This window comes from Hippichthys cyanospilos, chromosome 11, assembly GCF_059441005.1.
Source record: "Hippichthys cyanospilos isolate Australia breed blue-spotted pipefish chromosome 11, RoL_Hcya_1.0, whole genome shotgun sequence".
NCBI classification, from domain to species: Eukaryota; Metazoa; Chordata; class Actinopteri; order Syngnathiformes; family Syngnathidae; genus Hippichthys; species Hippichthys cyanospilos.
In genome coordinates, this window is record NC_142379.1 from 15668659 (window position 1) to 15686766 (window position 18108).

Genomic DNA, 18108 nt, shown 5'->3' on the forward strand with positions numbered 1-18108 from the left:
TTATCCAGATATTTGGCAATAAACACTCTACTGTGTTCACATTTTACTTTGGCGCTCGCTTGATACTGGGGATTAAGATGCTGCATGTCAATTACGCACACGCCATGTGTTTTAACTAGAAATGCCTTATTGTACACAATCACAATGCGACTCACTTGATAACTTCTGGATTGGCTCATGCATTTTAATAAGTAAGCATACGGAAGCAAAATTAGTTTAGATTGAGCAAGTGGAGAAATTTTTCTAGTTTTATTAAGGCTTTCCTGAATTTATTATAATTTACAAAGTGCCTTAATTTGGTTGTGTTATGGAAAATAAGCATAACGTTTTGCTGTTCAGTAACCACCTGCCTTTGAACAATGAACCTTTCACTTCATTTATATGAGATTTCTCATGAAGTGAGAATGAGACACCCTTGGCACCTTAACACTTCTTTAGTAATAGACTCCTCTTTGTCTGTATCATGGGAGTTTAACTTTTTGAAGAGTTTAATCGTGCTATAATGTGGATTTCTCTCCGCAAGTGCCCCAAAAGTGTTATTTTCCTTCATTGATGCATTTTTAAGCATTCCTTGCTTATTCCGCACTCTCAGCACCAGTCCCGCTCGAGCAGATATGACTTGTGAAAGGCCTGATGCAAGAGTTAAATACACGTGGTGTTATCCACGTCTTTTAGCTTAGTTTTGATTCTGGAGTAAAAGAGGAGCGATTTTGCGCTGAGTCAGCCATGTAAACAGCAATGGTTCATTTATTACTGACAACATCTTACTGTAGCAAATGCAGAAGTGGTGATCATGTGAGTTTGGGAGCACGTAGCTGGACAATCAATGTCAGTAGGAAATTATTCACCCATGGGTGGAACTGTTGTTATGAATACTGGTTTCCCAAGGGACTGATATAATAGGAGAAATGGCTCTTAGTGAATGTGGCCTCTTGACATAGTAATACATTTTAATGTCAGTAAAATGCCTTTTTTGGTGCCTTCATTCTCACCCCTGGGGTAGAACTCCGCGACCCTGTGTTTCAGTCATGGCTTAATTTACTGAAATGCATACTGTACACAGTCTTGCTAAATGCATTCATTGTACAGGCCTAAAGTAAACAGTGATGTTTAGAATTAAGTATTAAGCTATAAAAAGTATGATTTGAAAGAATAAACCACTTTCTCAAAGTTGAGTAAAGCAATCTGTGATGTCTTTCTATGGGCAAAAAAGTGATGTTCCTGTAACGAATGAGCAGAGTGACACTTTGATTGGCTCTTAGCTCGGAAATCCAAGTTAGAAAGTAAGAAATAAAAACTGCATTATCTACTAAATTAAGTCCATCAAAAGCCGTGCTTTGTACTTGTGACAGATGGCATTTATCAAATTCTTTTATGAAAATAAAACAAAGTTGTTTCTGAAAAAAATATTTTCAGAGATAACTCTGCGTGAGTCACAACCGTGGGCTTGATTAGTTATTGCAGACTAGTGCCTAGGGAAAGCACACTAGATGTGGTGTCTGATTAGATTATTCTGGCTTAAACTTGTTTGCTAAATTTGAGTTATTGAAGTGAAGAGTGTAAAGTTTAGCTTTTGCCATCAGTATCAGGCTAAGCTGTATGATGCAATGATGCCAAGGTGAGTGATGGTCTGACAATTACAATTTGCAGCTTGAAAAAATGGTGGAATGACGATAGCATAAGGAGGAACAGGGCACCGACAACTGACGAACCAGCAAAAACATTTATAAAATGCCCACCTCTGCAAATGCACAACTCTGAAATAAATTGTTGTATGCTAATAGTATACAGTGGAGATTGCTACGTTGACCCTGATCAGTGGGGAAATTGTGTATGTGAAAGCCTCTATCCCACCGAGGCAAACGTTCTTGTCAGCAAAAGTAGCAGATGTTGCAATCTTGCCAGGGTTCGTTTAAGGTTGCAAACATCTGCCAAACGTTAGCTTGACGGTTACCTGTACTGCTCATTGCAAAGACATTATGAACATGTTCAAAAATCTTACAGAATGGGCACAAGCAAATTTTGAACAGGTTCAATAGCAGGATAATTAACAAGTACAATAGCTTAGTAATTATGAACAAGTTCAAAATTTGCTTGCCCCCGTTCTGCTGACAAACAATCGAACAGCAAAAGTCTCCATAATATCAATGGTATGACACAATACATCATGATTCAGTTTCTTATCTGTTGTGCTTTTCTAATGTATGGACACAGCTTATTCTATTTTAGCAGAATATTCATGTTTGATTGATTAGGATGAGGTATGAAACAGGAATTGTTGATATTCTACTTAATTTAAAGCAATAGCAAATGTAAATTTTATGGCCATATAACGTGTTTGAGTTTTTTTTTTTTTTTTTGTCAAAGTGCTTGAACAAATATTCATAGGATGAATTTTGGTCACAATATGTCCCAGGTAGTGGGAGACCCTTATTTTCATTAAATATTAAGCAATGCACAAAGTGCTTCATAAAATAAATTAGTTTGATACATACTTGTAAATTGGCATGGCGATATGCTCCATGAAGCTGATCTGTAGTTCTGGGATGTAAGCTTTTTCCCTGTCCATCATCTCACTGGGCCTGTTCCCCATGGCTTTTTCCTACACACAAACACACACGATATTTATTGCGTTAAAACACACAGCCTGGAAACACCTGATAAATGTAATAAAACTGTCTCAGGGTAGGGTACATACCAGATCTCCTTGAGAGAAGAACTCTTTATAGATAAGTTCCTATAGACAACACAAGAGTGACGTGTCATTGTTCATGCAGCGCACTTATTTACCAGATACTTAATAGCGTGTTTAAAAAAACAAAAACACGCTTATTTATTTATTGCAGTCACTGTGGAATAATTTTATTTCAGTTTTAATATCAGTTCAATGGATTTAAGAAGTAGTCAACATAAACTGATGCTAAAATAAAATGTCACATCATTCAACAAGTAAGGACTTATTCAGTGTTTGACAACTGGTCACAGCGAAAGCCTGAATTACATGTGAAAGCCAACATTTGAGGTCTTTTGGGACTCGAGGTCAGGGATTTGGTGTTGAAAAGGGGGCAGCGCAAGATTAAACATACCAGTAATCCTACATTCATTTCCGTTCATTACAATTCCCTTGAAATAAAGGACCATGTCCTTGTACACAACTAAGCAGTTTATAATCTCTATTGTGTCAGAAACGGGTTCTTGTTGCAGTTTGAGCAATGGGGGCTTGTAAAACTTAAGGAATGTTCGATTACAGAATGTTGAAGCAATGTGCTAGCAACACCTGCTGTTCATTCTTCCTTAATGCGAGTAACTTCTAGGACTCTTATCAGTCCAAATATAACGGTGTAAATATACTGTAACTGTATTGTGCTTGAACTCATTACGGTACATTCATTACAAATGATAAAGAATAAGAACTGACAGCAATCTTGCGAGTTGTTTTCCAGCCCTTGGTTTGGTCTGACAGGTCACACGATGTCATCAGCAAGCACAGCAACATAGAGCGATGGGTACTGCTTTTAGGATCATAGCCATCTGAATACATCAACGCACACACACACACACACACACACACACACACACACACACACACACACACACACACACACACACACACACGTCACCAAATTATCTCCAACATAAGATTGAAATGAGATGCAATGACTTCCAAAATTGCAAAATCAAGTATATTCCGTTCTCTGTATTGCTTTGTAGGACAAGGCTGTGTAGTATCACATTATGCATATTTCCAGAGTGAAGTTTGTGCAGTAAAAAAATGTCAAGGAAAAAAATCTGAACTTTATGTCAATGACTGACAGGCACTCAGTCAAAGTTTTTAATGTCCTTGAATTGCCGGGGCAGCTCAAAATAGACTCTATTTTGTGGACAATTGGCCAGAATGACTTTTAAGTGAGTGCATATACTCGTAACACACCACTGATCAAGAGGTAATAGCCAATTATATTATGCAAGCTACAGTAAGTGACTGCTTCCTCAAGCAGAATATCAGTGGAATGGGAAAGTGTTTCACTTTATAGTGTACTAAATTGGGAAGTAATTAAAAAGTGTATTTCATCTACAGTATACGTCTATAAAATATACGTGTGTATAATGCGGTTACATTTTTGTTATTGTTCGGATAGATTTAATTGATATTTGATGATGATGATGCCACATCTCCCACCATCTGGTACCAACCATCAGCCATCTTCTGTAAGTCCCTAAATATGCGAAGGTGATGAGCCAGGTCAGTAGCCAGAATGATATCCCTCATCAAATCAAGCATGCGCTGATAATCCTGAAGTGAGCAATATATGACACAGCAAGTAAATAACAGTAAGAGGAGATACAGGTAAAAGTCATTATTTTTCGATGGCACCTTTCTGGAGAACTTCTCAAAAATGTTGCAGCCTTGAGTGTTCAAAATGGCGATGGCCTGGGCAAAATGATGTCTCTGTCAGGGTAAAAACAAACAAACAAACAAAAAACAACAACTGTTGAATCACATGATAAAGAATGAAAAGGAAAAAAAAAACACACTGCTGAAAGTGAATTTTTTTTTTACCACAAGATGTCACAGAATACACAATAACAAGACAACTTTCAGTTTGCTGTTGTTTTAAACAGTTATGCCCTTGACAAATAATGGAAATTGCCACCATCATAAATTGTTCCAAATTCAATACAGTATTTGAAGTAACATTTTAAAATAGTGAATTGTCAAGTATTGTAAAAGACACAATACAAGTAACCTCTGTTAATCATGACAATTTAAAACAATACAAACAAAATAACGGTTTGAAAAGCACAGAAGCTGCCTTGTCACATTTCCTGTTCATTTGAGCAAATTTGAGAATTGTTTAGTTTTTATCATTGTATGTCCACCATTTCTCAATCTGAAAATTGTGGGTCCGTCGCTCCGTCAGCCTTTCGCCGGTCCCTCACTCACTCCCGTCATCATCGCCCCCACCCCGCCGACATTGCTTCTCCCAAAATTGTAAAAACAAATCTCTAAACAAACACAACTAAACAGTACTCTCTACAGCTTGGCCTTAGACAACAAAGCCAAAGCTAAACAAGCAAGTCTTCATTTCAATTACTCAATCATACAAATTAAGTAGATGGGCTTAAGACAAAATAAATTTATCACAACACCTCAATGCTTGGTGTCTTCCTTTGGCACCAGCCTGCAATAAGTAATCATGTCCACTAGGGAGCATACACACACCATTGAGATTCATGCACTTTTATCTCTGAGGGGAAACAGTAAGTTGAAACAGATTCACCTGTGATAGCTATCAACACTCACATACATTACAAGTAAAACATGTTTAGTTTATCTTAATTTACTAAATAAAGCCTTTTTTATTCTTACAATTTAACTTGAACTTCCTGGTTAAGAGTTATTCAGAGCGAGATTGTCACTGCAATTTGCCCATTGGTTACTGGAATTATGTCACCTTTTTGCCCACTATGTGCAAGTGATTTATTCATTCAAAATATTTAAAAAGCAAAAAGAAAACAAAAACCTCTATATAAACTTATTGTTAAAATGGCTTTTTATTTTAGTTCTGCACAATGAATGTGCTGAGCAAGACTGTGTGTACTATGTAGTTCAGTTAATGAATCTGTGACTGAAACAGAGCACAAACATTGACTTCCCAGCCACGTGCAGCTGAGGCAAAAGTGTTGCTCATTGCAATACATTAAGAACACTTTCTCTCTAATGTATCTGCTGCATGGTAATGCTCAAGCACTCAGCTAGTTATTCCTGGCTGTGTGTATGTATGCTTGCTGCCTATTTAGACCATGTTTATGCTTTCATGCTCCAAGTACCTGTATCAGTTAAAACATTTCTCAGAAGTTTAGAAGATTTAACTAGACGAGGTGTTGGACAAAATGTACTGTTCAGTCAGACTTAGTCAGTTGTTTTTAAAATGTTTTTGGCACTCGGCGGTTCGGCGGCCAAACATCGGTCCAATAAACTGGCCAATTCTGACATTCACAGCGTGTACTGTACAGCAACAGGTCTCCATATGACACACATCTGCTACTTGAAGTCTCACTGTGCACTCACCTCCATCACTGATCCCTCTGAGCTGTAGAGAGCAGCCAGCACAGATTGCTGAAAATAGAGACAGTCAACTATTGAAACACAGCCTTTCATCGCATATGTTACATTGATTTAAAAGCAAAAAGAGCATCCTGCCCCCAGAAAAACAAATCTTTCATTGAGGGCTGTGAGCCTCTTTTAAGGTGAATCTTGAAATAGGAAGTGGCTGGGGGGTTGTATATGATGAAAAAAGAAACAGACAAACACGCTTCCAATCATTGTGACATTTTGTGTCTCATGGAGGTGAGACACAATCCCACCGGATATCACTGACAAACACTTCTTGTTTCGACTCCCACTATTAGCCTAGACTTAGAGATGCATTACGAAACTTTATTCTATGACTAATGCTGAGGAGGTCTAGTCTTTTTAACCCTCCATGTGCGTCATTGCACTGATTGTTCTGACATACTCATATGTCCTCACCGAGGCCACTTGGAAAGAATTGTTGGTACCGCGATGGTCTAGATCATGGCACAGGCAGGAAACAAAGAGAGCTAGAATCTCTATATCCCTAAAAATGAACGCAGGAGAAATAGACAATTACCAACAGGCAACAAGTGGGGTTACTTATTCATGGTCAGGGTTGGATACTCACTCGAGGTAGTTGGACAGCCCAAGGTTTTTGTACAGTAGGTAGCAGAAGTGGGAGACAGAGAATGCATGCATCCAATTGTGGTAGGGCGGGTCCCTGTAGCCTTTCTTGACCATTAGACAAAACCTATTCAAAACAGTAAAACATGAGTTAAGAACATGACGTGAGATTCTCCTCTTTAGATAAAAAAAATGCTATAAAAAAGTATAGACTGTTTGAGTACTCCTTTTACTTATACTTGACTTGGAAATGAGTCTGACAGCTTTGTTCTCCCTAATGCCCTTTGTGATGTACAATTGGTTTCCAGGTTTATATTCTCAACCTTTTTATTAATTAAATTCACATTGTATATAGCATCAAACTGTATTTTCTTGTCTAGAAAAAAGCTAAATTGGTAAATAAATAATACTAGTAATAATAATAATGTGATGGACTGCAGTGCTTTCCATCTTAGGGGTATACGGACAAATGTTTCTAAGGGTTACCTCAGTTAGTGGTGACCACGAGTGGCATGCGCAATAAAGGTTTCTTAAAATAAAATATTTTTTTTTATTAACATTTAAATGTTACTATGCAGTTAATATAAATAACTGACAGTTAATTGAAAGTCTAATGCAAAAATCCTGCACAAAAATCAGATTTTGAAGAGAGCCAGAGAGTGATAAAGAGTGGTCTTGGCCACCTCAGACAACCATCTAGCTTTGTCTCTGTTGCAGGGGGGACATACATTTTAGTTCCAAAATGTTAAGTAGCTTGCCTTGCCTGGAGTTCGCACAACCTTTTGCCATTTTTTTAAAAATTTGCCATTATCTCAGTTAGTGGCACTCATGTCTGAAAAGGCATCCTTTTGGGACAATGTTGCAAGGAGCGGGCCTCCCAGCCTGGAGCCTGGCTCTTTCTCAGTACACCACACCGATCGAATGGCGAACATGACCCCTTGAGTCGACCTCCAGTGCTGGAGACATGGGGAGCGCGAGTGCCAGTGCCCTCCGCCCAAGCAACGGCACTAAATGGCAGCCTCCTTCTCAACGGAGGCAAGTTGCCCATGAGCCTGTGAGGGCCTTCCAGCAAGCACTAAGTTTCTCAAATCCTGCCAAGCGAGGTCACGGCTAGGCTCACTAGACATGAAGCCGGTCCTCGCTTGCCCGCTCCTTTGTAAACCCTCACCAACACTACGGCGGACCTTGCGCACGTGGGCACACACGAGCGAGGTGGGCGGACACGATGATGAAAGTGAGGATGTTGAGAATCCCCATCCAGCAGGCCACTCTGCTTCGGTGGGATCCTCGTTTGAGAGGCATATGCTTGTAGGTTTTCAAAAATCATTTGGGACCGTCGGTTGGTAATTGAAGTTTAGAAGTTCCGTGAGTTTAGATAAGGCAAAAAGTCCAACATTTATTTCACAAACGGCTATGTGAAACTGCTTATTTCGAGCCTTGCAGTATATAAGACCTGGTCAAAACCTAGGACAATGTAAAAAAAAAGGCCAGCAACAAATGTAAATCTGTGCAGTAAAGATAAAGAACAAAGCCACATGTAAAAGGCTATTACTGCATTTTGAGTGCAGAGAACATCTGACCTGGCAAGAGTCTGACGATCGATCTTGTACATGTTGATGAAACCCATATCTTCAAACATGCTGAGGACACACTGTAGACACACACAGGAAAATCAATTGTTGTACTGTAAATCCTGCCCTTCTACTTCCTCCATTCATTTTGCCTCATACGGCCAATTGTTCTTCATGGCCAGAGTCCCTTTGCTTACCATAGGTGTGGTCTCATCAGGTAGCGAGCGTGGCGTGTAGGTGAATTCAGCAAAGCAAGGATGAATCTTCTTTACCGGCTCAATCCCTACTACCAGCAGTTTACTCACCTCGTCCTCTGAAAGCTGCAGCATACACACACTGATTGATGATGTTGCACTAAAAGCACCAAGTATCAAACCGAAGCCCCAGTGACTGAAGAGTGATTGCAATGTAATTTACATTTACCTTCATGTGGTATTTCATCATTTCATTGGCCAGGTGAGATCTGAACTGTGCTTCGTGGACTTTCTTGTAGAGCAGTGACTAAGGACAAAACAAATCTGCTTAGAAATCCTCCCCTTCCCAAATAAATAAGCGGACAAATAGATGAAATATTGAAAAAAAAAATCTGCAATGAGGGGAAACTGCGAGTAAGCAGGGTCCACAACATTCAAAATATCTATCGTAGGCTACATATTGCTTTTTGTCTTATTTCTTCCACCACAATTTGTGTAGGATGAAAATCCCAATCTGAGATGAATTCTCAAGTGGTCAAGAAAATTTAGAAAAAAAAGGAGCCTTTATTATTTTGACATCCAGCCGACCTTTCACGGAATACTTATTGAAATGGAAGAAAAGTTTTTAATATGAAGGTGGAACTACAAAATCTATTTTGACTGCATTTAAAGCCATTGATATAAAATGTGTGCTTTTATCATTACTGTCATTAGATACCGCTTCATCTCAATACTGTCAATTAGAATATCATGGAAAACAAAAATGTAAAATGAGAATATGACAGAAAACAAAAGTTCAATTCATAATGAAATTCAGATGATAAGAATTTAATTGCTTAAAATGTTGAATTTTCCTCAGAGTATGAATTTGATTGTATTGGGGCGATGTGAGAATACTTACTATTCTCTTCTGTACGAAATTCTTAAGTCACAAATTGTCACTCTCGCAGCTTTTCTCTGCTAATCTTTATTATTGCAAACAAAAACTGTCTTCAACATAATCTTTGTCAACTAAATCAGATTGGGTTTATTGGGCTTGCAGCAGTCCCACAAAGCCTCTGAATTACAACATAAAAGCTGCTTGTTTCTATCACATACCGGAATCTCCTCAAATTTCCCTGGAGATATCCGTTCTCGCTCAACTCTGACTCGACTCAGTATTTTGATCCCTTTGAGCTGCTTCGGTTTGTCAAACAATATCGATGTTCTCAGGTATACTAATTTACAGTCACGATCACGGCGTAAATACTGCAAACTTATTTCCCAACACAATCAATCAAAGAGGATCTTACTCATTTGCAGTCGAATGAATCCAAATTCCGAGTAGCGGTTGAGTAAGTTGATGCATGTGTGAGATGAGACTTACATGGGCAATACTAATACCGCAGTAGATGGAGAAAGCTGTGGCCAGATCCTCATCAAAGCGGTTGAACCACGGCCCGTTCATTTTATTCACCAACTCAGCAACCCCGATCACCTCTGGGAAAAAGGGATAACAAATAGATGAAAGTCAGATAATGAATGGGAATAGGTGAGTAGGACGGCTACTAATGAAGATGAATACAAGGAAGAACATAAGCATGACAGAAAGACAGCAATGTCAAAATGTCCTGTCAAAGAGTCTTTCAAGCATTTGGAAGCTCTTATAAATGCAAAAAGACAACACAGAGTGTATCATCCTTGTTAACTCCTGTTGGAATTCCGGTCTGTTATAATATTCGTAATTATTCTTACATTATGCCCAGTAAGCATAAGTTTTGTATCAGTTATCCGGATTGCACACCTATACCTTTAAAAACATGAATTCCTACTGTGGATAAAAGACTGATATCTACAAGACAATCTATCAATCAAAACAGCTGATTGGGGTTTCTTCCTTTGAATGAAATGGAGCAGATGTGAAAAGAAAAACTCTTCTGTGAGTTATACTGAGTGTGGAGATGATCTTACCGTTGGTCTCATCTTTGATGGGGAAACAGAGGATGTTGCGAGTCCTGAAACCGGTACTGTCGTCTACACCGCGGTAGAAGAGAGGATGGGAGTAGGCGTCCTTAATATTTAGGATTTGACCAGTGGTTGCCACATGGCCCGCAATACCCTGATCTGCTGGGATACGGAATTCCTTCTGCACACACACAAAAGCAAATGCACACATGTAACCGTTTGTTCCACAGTTCTCTCTCGGTCATTTCCGATCCAGCAACGAGGTTCAACATGCTGTCGGTAAAAACAATGAAAGAAGTGATTTTATTTTCAAATGCAGATGATGTGTGCATCACACATTAACATATTAATGGTTTTCAGTTTTTTTAATTTAAGTTCAAGGGTTAGGGTTACCCACTAACCCTCAACTTAAAGCTACTGTTTAAAGACATGTTCTGATGAAAATTAAATTTTAAAAGTTTTCAGCTTTTTGCTTTTGTTTTAATCAAATAAAGTTCAAGTGGAATTAAAATGATTGTTTACAACCATTTTTTCTGTCATTTGCCTGATATCTACCAAACATTGCATTTTTTGAAAAAAGTACAGTGCACTATTATAAAATTTAATTTGGTGTTTATTTCAAGCTTGGAACAAATTAGGCTATTTACATGTAAAATGTGATTCACTATAAAAATGATTCAGGATACAAACTACATTCTGGAATGGATTAAAATCACATCTAGAGGTTGCTCTGTATACTGTACATTTGACCAAGTTAATGTGGGTTAACTGTAGACGTCACATTTCATTTATAATTACAATAATTAGAATTTGCTCATACGAATACAAAAAAAACCCAAAAAACTTTTTCATGATTTAGTCCCTAGGCCCTCAAATTTACTTATTATTATTATTGATGTTTTTTGCATGGCACTAACCAGTAAAAATGAAGCAAATTATGCCTAATTAACCAAGTACGTGAAATGCGTCATTATCTGAGAAGCCAAACAGAAGTGAAAGGCTCACATTGTGCGAGGGGGGCCACGCTGATGTCCCAAAAGTGCACAGTAAGTGCGAGTTTGAAAATGGCAGTAGATTGTTATACATACCTCTTCGTCACTAACCACACCGCCATCAAACACCTTGGCCACCAACTCATGGCTATGCCGATCCAACAGGAACACTGAACAGCTGAAAGACACACAGAGAGGTTCAGGGAAGGGCGAGCGGCATAGTGCAGAGCCGCCAAAATGACATTTATTCCATTTTATCTCAGGTCATTTTGAACTCTCATTTAATGAGGCAAGATAGCATTTTGCAAAAGAGATGGAGACGTTCACACTGGTCCCCCACACGCTGACTTACATCTCTGCACCACTGAGGTTCCTGGCCTCCACTATAATTTCCTGTAAGAGCACTGACACATCATCTAAAAGTATAAAAGAAAGGCAGGATGAGAGGGAATAAAAATAAAACGAGAGGGAAATTACAGCAATTAAAGGAGTAGATAAATATAGACAGATAAAACCATGAGTAACGGTGATTCATTTGTAAAAGCTGATAAGCTCTATTGTCAATACAGCTCTATGCAAGGAGGTGCCGTTTGTTTCGCGGACAGATGGATCAATTCTGCTGTAACAGCAATCTTGATGGCTCAGCAAAGACTAATTGTACGGACGGTGCTTACTGTTGAAGACACTTGAAATGTGTGAAGGCTTCACTTTTAAAAAGCCCTTATAATTTTACGACTCCGGGCGTAATCACCTTTGTCGTCTTTAATATTTTCCTCCATTACATGCACCATGTGTTTCATTAGCCCATCACATATATTGGACGTTAACTTTAAATGTTCTGCAATGTCCTTTGTCACTGTTGACAAGATACAGACAAGAAGGCAGAGCAACCATACCCAAGTGTGTGAAGAGGTTCTTGGCCACTTGCAAGAGTGCCTATATGGAGGAAAAGTATATGTACATACAAAGATTTTTAGATCGATTGCGCATGTACAGGATAGTATTGTGTGCTTGTGCATGTGTATAAACACATTACCTGGCACTCTACTTTCAGTTTCTGTTCCTTCTGGAAGGCCAACGTTGAGGTGAGGACAGTTGAAGTGTAGCAGAAACAGTGCTGTATAACATGCTCATCTGCCTGGGTGTGTCTATGGGGAATGGGTGACTATAATTACATGCACATTTACAACAACCAATAAAGAGGATACATGAGTCAGAGGAGCTGAATGGAACAAAAAAAAAAGTATGACCTTTAGAAACAATCATCCTGTGTTCCGCTATTCAGTATGATTGTTTGTGTGCTTCTAAATGGGGCGTAAATGCATATTGGTATAACTAAACAGATAAGGTACATGGGCAATGGAGACAATAACTCCAAGGCAACATGTGATGTATATTTCAATTCTGTAGTTTCTGTGCACAGCACATCAGCTCGCTTGTAGTGTAAACTGAATACTAAGTAAGCTTCCACAACCAATCATGTCACAGTATTAAACTAGGAAATGTAAATCTTCTAACAAAAACTAGCAAATGCCGACCTGCTAACAGATTCTGATCATCGCCTGTAGTTTTCTCTTTTGGTAATGGGCAGTGGCCCATTACTAGGCAAATGTAAGCTTTAAAGAACAGCCCCAGGGGTTTCTTGCCCTTAGCTGAGCCTCGTGGGAAACCTGGAAGGAGGTAGGAATCGTATAAAATGCAGTTCATTCCCACAATAGGCAAAAGCCCTCTGTAACGGAGAGGTAGCAGTCCTGGATTTCTTTTTTATTTATTTTTTGATACTATATTATCGTGTGTGCGTGTGTATGTGTGTGTGTGTGTGTGTGTGTGTAAGGAGAGGGTGTCCCGAGTAATTCATTTAACATCAACTTCTGTGTGCCACAATAATTAGCACACCCAATATAAATGCTTCACACAGTCCCAACTTTGCCAACAAGAAAAATGATATTGAGAGCCCATTTCATGAGCTTAAATCTAACAGAATTAGAATTAGTAATTTCTTGTGCTGTTTTTTTTCACAATTGTAAAATTTTCCATCAATAATCACTATTAATGAACATTTTCAAAATGTATTTCTCTTAAGTTTAAATATTTACCTAACTAAAATCTTGGAATGATCGTACAATTATCAAATTAAAAATATATCATATTGACTGTTATGATAGCTTTCTTTGTTCTTTTAACGATTATTCTCTTGTAAAATACAGGAACAAATATGAATGATCTCTACAGGCATTAATTTTTCAACATAATTTCACAGAAACAATTCTTCAACTTGACTTTACAAAGTGCACAAAAAATTCTCAAATTTCCCATAAGCCGTCAAGCAACCTTTTAAAATCAAACGATGTAAATGTCCATTTTTGTGTGTCTTTGTGCCATTGACTCCTGTAAGTTTGGTTGGAACGTTAGAAGAGCTGCCACAGGAATTGAATAGAGCTGATTTCACTTTTTTAGAATTTTCATACAATTGGAATGAATCTCTGAATTAACGTTTTATTTTTGACAACCCCGATACTTTAATGTTTGTCAGATGAACACTAATAAATGTCGTAGCATTTGCATGAAACCTCATTGATTCATATTTAATCGATTCAAGATAAAATAACACAAGGCAATATTGTTTCTCTGTTGAGTCGACAAACGGTGGAAAATAAATGCACTATTTGCAGTGGCAGGGTACTTGTGGCACAATTGATGACTTGTTAGCACAGATGACTCGTTCTGAGGTTATCAATTCAAATTTGGGCTCGGGCTTGCCTGTGTGAAGAACCGTATTTTCCGCACAATAGGGCGCACCTAAAAACCTTCAATTTTCTCCAAAGCTGCCAGTGAGCCTTATATTTCCAATGAACCTTATATATTGATATCATAATCGATTATAGTTTTGGGGGACGAAAAAAACAAAATACCTTAATCACCATGTAAATTCTTCATATATATATATATATATATATATATATATATATATATATATATATATATATATATATATATATATATATATATATATATATATATATGAAGTCAGTTTTAATATAGGCCATTCATTGAAGGTGCGCCTTATCGTGCGGAAAATATGGTAGCGTCTTCTCCATGCATAGCTGTGTGCATTTCCTGCCACGTTTAAAATGTAGTGTTGAACCACTGCTCCTCTAAGTTGAGAGGATGGATGGATTCTAAAAGTATGCATGGTAAAGTAATTCCACCAGGTATGATTATTGCCTGGATTAGTTTTAAAAGATCACTCCACAGGATTTCAATGGGGTTGAGGTCAGGGGACTGAGATGGCAATGTGAGGAGCTGGATTCTGTGTCTGGTGAATCACTTCTATGATTTCCAGTAGGGCAGCAAAGTCAAATTGAATTTATTTCAAGGCTTTTAACACACATTAACCAGAAGTGACAATATTTATGGAGGGCACTGCTGTGCATTCTGCGCACTCTCCCTTAGGCAACACCAATTACATTCTAAAAGCTTATAAAGCTGGTAAAATATGACATTTAGACCTTACAAGATTCTTGGATTCTTTAAATAGATATGAAGAATATACAATTTTCTATAAAATCTTCTTCACCTCACACTGCAGTTGTTCCTAGAACAAAATTAAAGGGTATCTACGGAAAAACAGGGAAACAATGTCTGATTTTGGTGCAGGCGGCATTAGTTCAGTTCCCACCCAGTGACAGTGTGAATGTTGTCTGTCTCTATATGTGCCCTGCCACAGACTGGGGACCAGTCAAGGATGCAGTCCATCTTTCATCTGGAGCTGGTGAGGATAGCCCCCCCCCCAAAAAAAAAAAATGACCACAGGTATGGAAAATAGAAGTAAAATGGTGACAGATATATCAGGCGCATAGGTAGAGGTCTGATTCCTGCCAATTACCCGTCCGCACACAAGAAGTGAGCTAACGTATCACCCAGCTTGATACTGTCTATTCAAGCGGGCTGTGCAGTGCATCCTGCTGGTTCAGGAAATTAATAAATACAGCAATGAGAACATCAACTGAAAACGAGTTTGATCTGTCTGCTGTCCTATCTAGGACTAAAATCTAGACAAAACTTAAAAATGATCAACTTTGGATAGGAATTTTGGTGGACATGTGGGAAACCTAAATGTAACTGAGGTATAGGGCTTGGAAAAAAGTCGACCAGGTTGGTAAATTGAGTTTAAAAATATCTGCCTCGAAGCTTCGCCATGTTTGTGCCACCGTTTTTCTACACACTTTTCTTGCAGACACATGCAATATTGCAAAGAAGACAAGGGAGAAAAACTACCCAAAAAAAAGAGGATGCCATAAATCTGGCATCTTTTATCAGGTAAAAATGAGAGACAAAAATCAAAGTGGAAGTGTATTTTGACAATGTTGCAGCACATAACCCTGACAAAAACATACAGTGGTACTTCTACTTAAACTTAACAAAAAATTAAAAGTAACAAAAAATTCAGGTTACGAAACGCCTCTTTGGAAAAACTGTCTTTCGTTATGAAGGAAAATGATATGAATGATATGATATGAAAGGCAGTGTGTAAGAAGTTCAGATGACGTAGAGAGAAGGCAGCCCAAATAAAAAAAGTGTGATCGAAATTCCATGACATTGACTACCTTATGTTCTCGTTGACTTAAAAAAAAAAAAAATCTCGTAAGTAGAGGTACAACTGGAGAAAGACCCTCTTCACAGTCCATTACTTGGGATGATGCGCCACCTTATGGCTGAAAGGCTGATGGAATTTTGTGTGCTTGAAAAATCATGAACATATTTAGTAGTTAGTGTGCTTTCAGCAAAGACATTATTAGCTTTTCAAAAGAAAGAACTTACTAAAAGGGCTGTATTATCCAAAACTATAACCTACCACAACAAACATTCTACACTTACTAAAAGGGCTGTATTATCCAAAACTATAACCTACCACAACAAACATTCTACATATGGAGAGGGCAATGACAAAAAGAAGTATGTTTGAATAACCGTTTGTATCCATAATACTTATAGCTTCTACGGGAGTCAATGTTGGCTCCATGATTGCGCTAGCTCGCTGTTGGTCAACTTACCCACTTTTTTTTTTTTTTTTTTTAACTCACAGCACATCATCAGCACGCATCATGACTGACAGGTGCCAAGGGCAGATGATTGGACAAATGATCATTTTATCCCTTCACATAACTAGCCACACAATGTTTGGACGTTTCCCCTAGCATTGCATCGGCTGCACCAGCGATACGCCTCTGCCGTCAATCACGCATAGGTCTTTTTGAAAGTTATCTGTCAATACGCCATATTTATTGTGACTCGGTTTAAATGTTCAAATTTCATTCAGGTGGAAGCAGTGAAGAACAAAATGTGCCCAGTCTGCTCATCAAGAAGAAGGCAACGACAACGAAGAATAACTAGATGTTTGTGACCACATAGCAGCTTCACTCCTAAGTTTACTCATTGAATTTTGTTGAAGTATTGTCTGTAAGTGACCTTCAGGACACATGTGTAACTTACATATGACAATATGCATGTGTGAACTAAATGGTAGTTCGGTGTTTGTTGACCTTAAATGGTAATTGCTAGCGCACTAATGCTAATCACAATTGCTAACTGGTTAGCACAGGCCAATTTTGATAGCTGATAATAGTAGTTGTGGCCACTCAGGATAGCAAAGAATCAGTAATTATATCAGTCTCTCACTTCAACTCATGTTCGACGTTGGTGTATTAGAAAGAGAGAGAAAAAAGATCATTTATGTAATTGAATGTTTTGGGGGAGTTTGATTCCTCCATTATTCGATAATCAATAGCGTAATCGATTTCAAAAAGATTCAATAGTGACAGCGCTACTGCTGTTAAACCACCTTTGGAATATTTCACCAGAACTTATGAATTTGAAGCCACAAGATTTAAGGCATAGTATATTTCGTAAAATTCCGTCAAAAGTGTACCTCTGTCCACCCTGCTTGTTGAAGGCGCATGCCAGAGCCACCACTTGGCCCGTCGCCCTGCTCACAACTGGAACACACAGCATGGATGAGATCTCACAGCCCAACATACTGGAGAGCTGCCTGCGCTCCTCCTGACAGGCAGGAAGATTTGATCAATGTGCACACTGAATGAACACAGAAACTGATAGACGGTTGAAAAGAGATTCTTTTCCTTACAGCACTCATGTCTTGAAGAGTAATCGACTTCTTCTTCTCGACAACCTGACCAAAACGTCCAAACATCAGCTGTACACAGGGGTGGGGGGAGAGGGGGAGAGGGGGAGGAGGAGCTGATCAGTTGCGTGAAGGTAAATATTCGCCTCAATAATTCGGCATGAAGTCAGAAGAAATTATGTGTTGTCAAAATTTTACTGAAGGTGTTGGCTGCCAAAATCAACCTGTTTCTACATCACGCTTTGCAGTATTTTCATTGCTCAATTGAAGAACAAGTAGTTATCTATGATGTTATCATAAACCTTCAATTCTTTAATCTATTCAATAGCTTCATAATTGACGATTAATTGCATCTTTAGCACTCAATGTGTAACCTCTGAGTGATTTCAATTGTGAAATATTTTCTGTATACACACGATTTCACACATCACTAACTGAAACTCATGACGGCTGGTCTCACCGGGAAACTGATCTCCTCCTCCAGAACTTTGTCCCCAACTACCTAAAGGTCACAGAGGTATGGGGTGTCAGAATATCACAGGATAGAAATGAATAATTGTTC

The 18108-nt window shown here is 38.4% G+C and overlaps 1 protein-coding gene across 7 annotated transcripts in view; it reads right to left on the reverse strand.

The window, feature by feature from the left end:
- Positions 1-18108, reverse strand: part of pde2a (phosphodiesterase 2A) — a 197284-nt gene that overhangs the window by 4768 nt on the left and 174408 nt on the right. For all 7 annotated transcript variants that reach the window (XM_088428419.1, XM_088428416.1, XM_088428417.1 and 4 more), the window contains 20 exons: positions 18007-18048; positions 17550-17618; positions 17334-17464; positions 12441-12552; positions 12301-12340; positions 11757-11820; positions 11501-11582; positions 10419-10593; positions 9835-9947; positions 8698-8775; positions 8472-8594; positions 8284-8354; positions 6708-6830; positions 6536-6623; positions 6074-6121; positions 4376-4450; positions 4195-4294; positions 3419-3531; positions 2699-2737; positions 2496-2602 (listed from right to left, as the gene is read on the reverse strand). In XM_088428419.1, the coding sequence (XP_088284545.1) occupies positions 2496-2602; positions 2699-2737; positions 3419-3531; positions 4195-4294; positions 4376-4450; positions 6074-6121; positions 6536-6623; positions 6708-6830; positions 8284-8354; positions 8472-8594; positions 8698-8775; positions 9835-9947; positions 10419-10593; positions 11501-11582; positions 11757-11820; positions 12301-12340; positions 12441-12552; positions 17334-17464; positions 17550-17618; positions 18007-18048 (1793 nt within the window). The remainder of the gene's footprint in view (positions 1-2495; positions 2603-2698; positions 2738-3418; positions 3532-4194; positions 4295-4375; positions 4451-6073; positions 6122-6535; positions 6624-6707; positions 6831-8283; positions 8355-8471; positions 8595-8697; positions 8776-9834; positions 9948-10418; positions 10594-11500; positions 11583-11756; positions 11821-12300; positions 12341-12440; positions 12553-17333; positions 17465-17549; positions 17619-18006; positions 18049-18108) is intronic.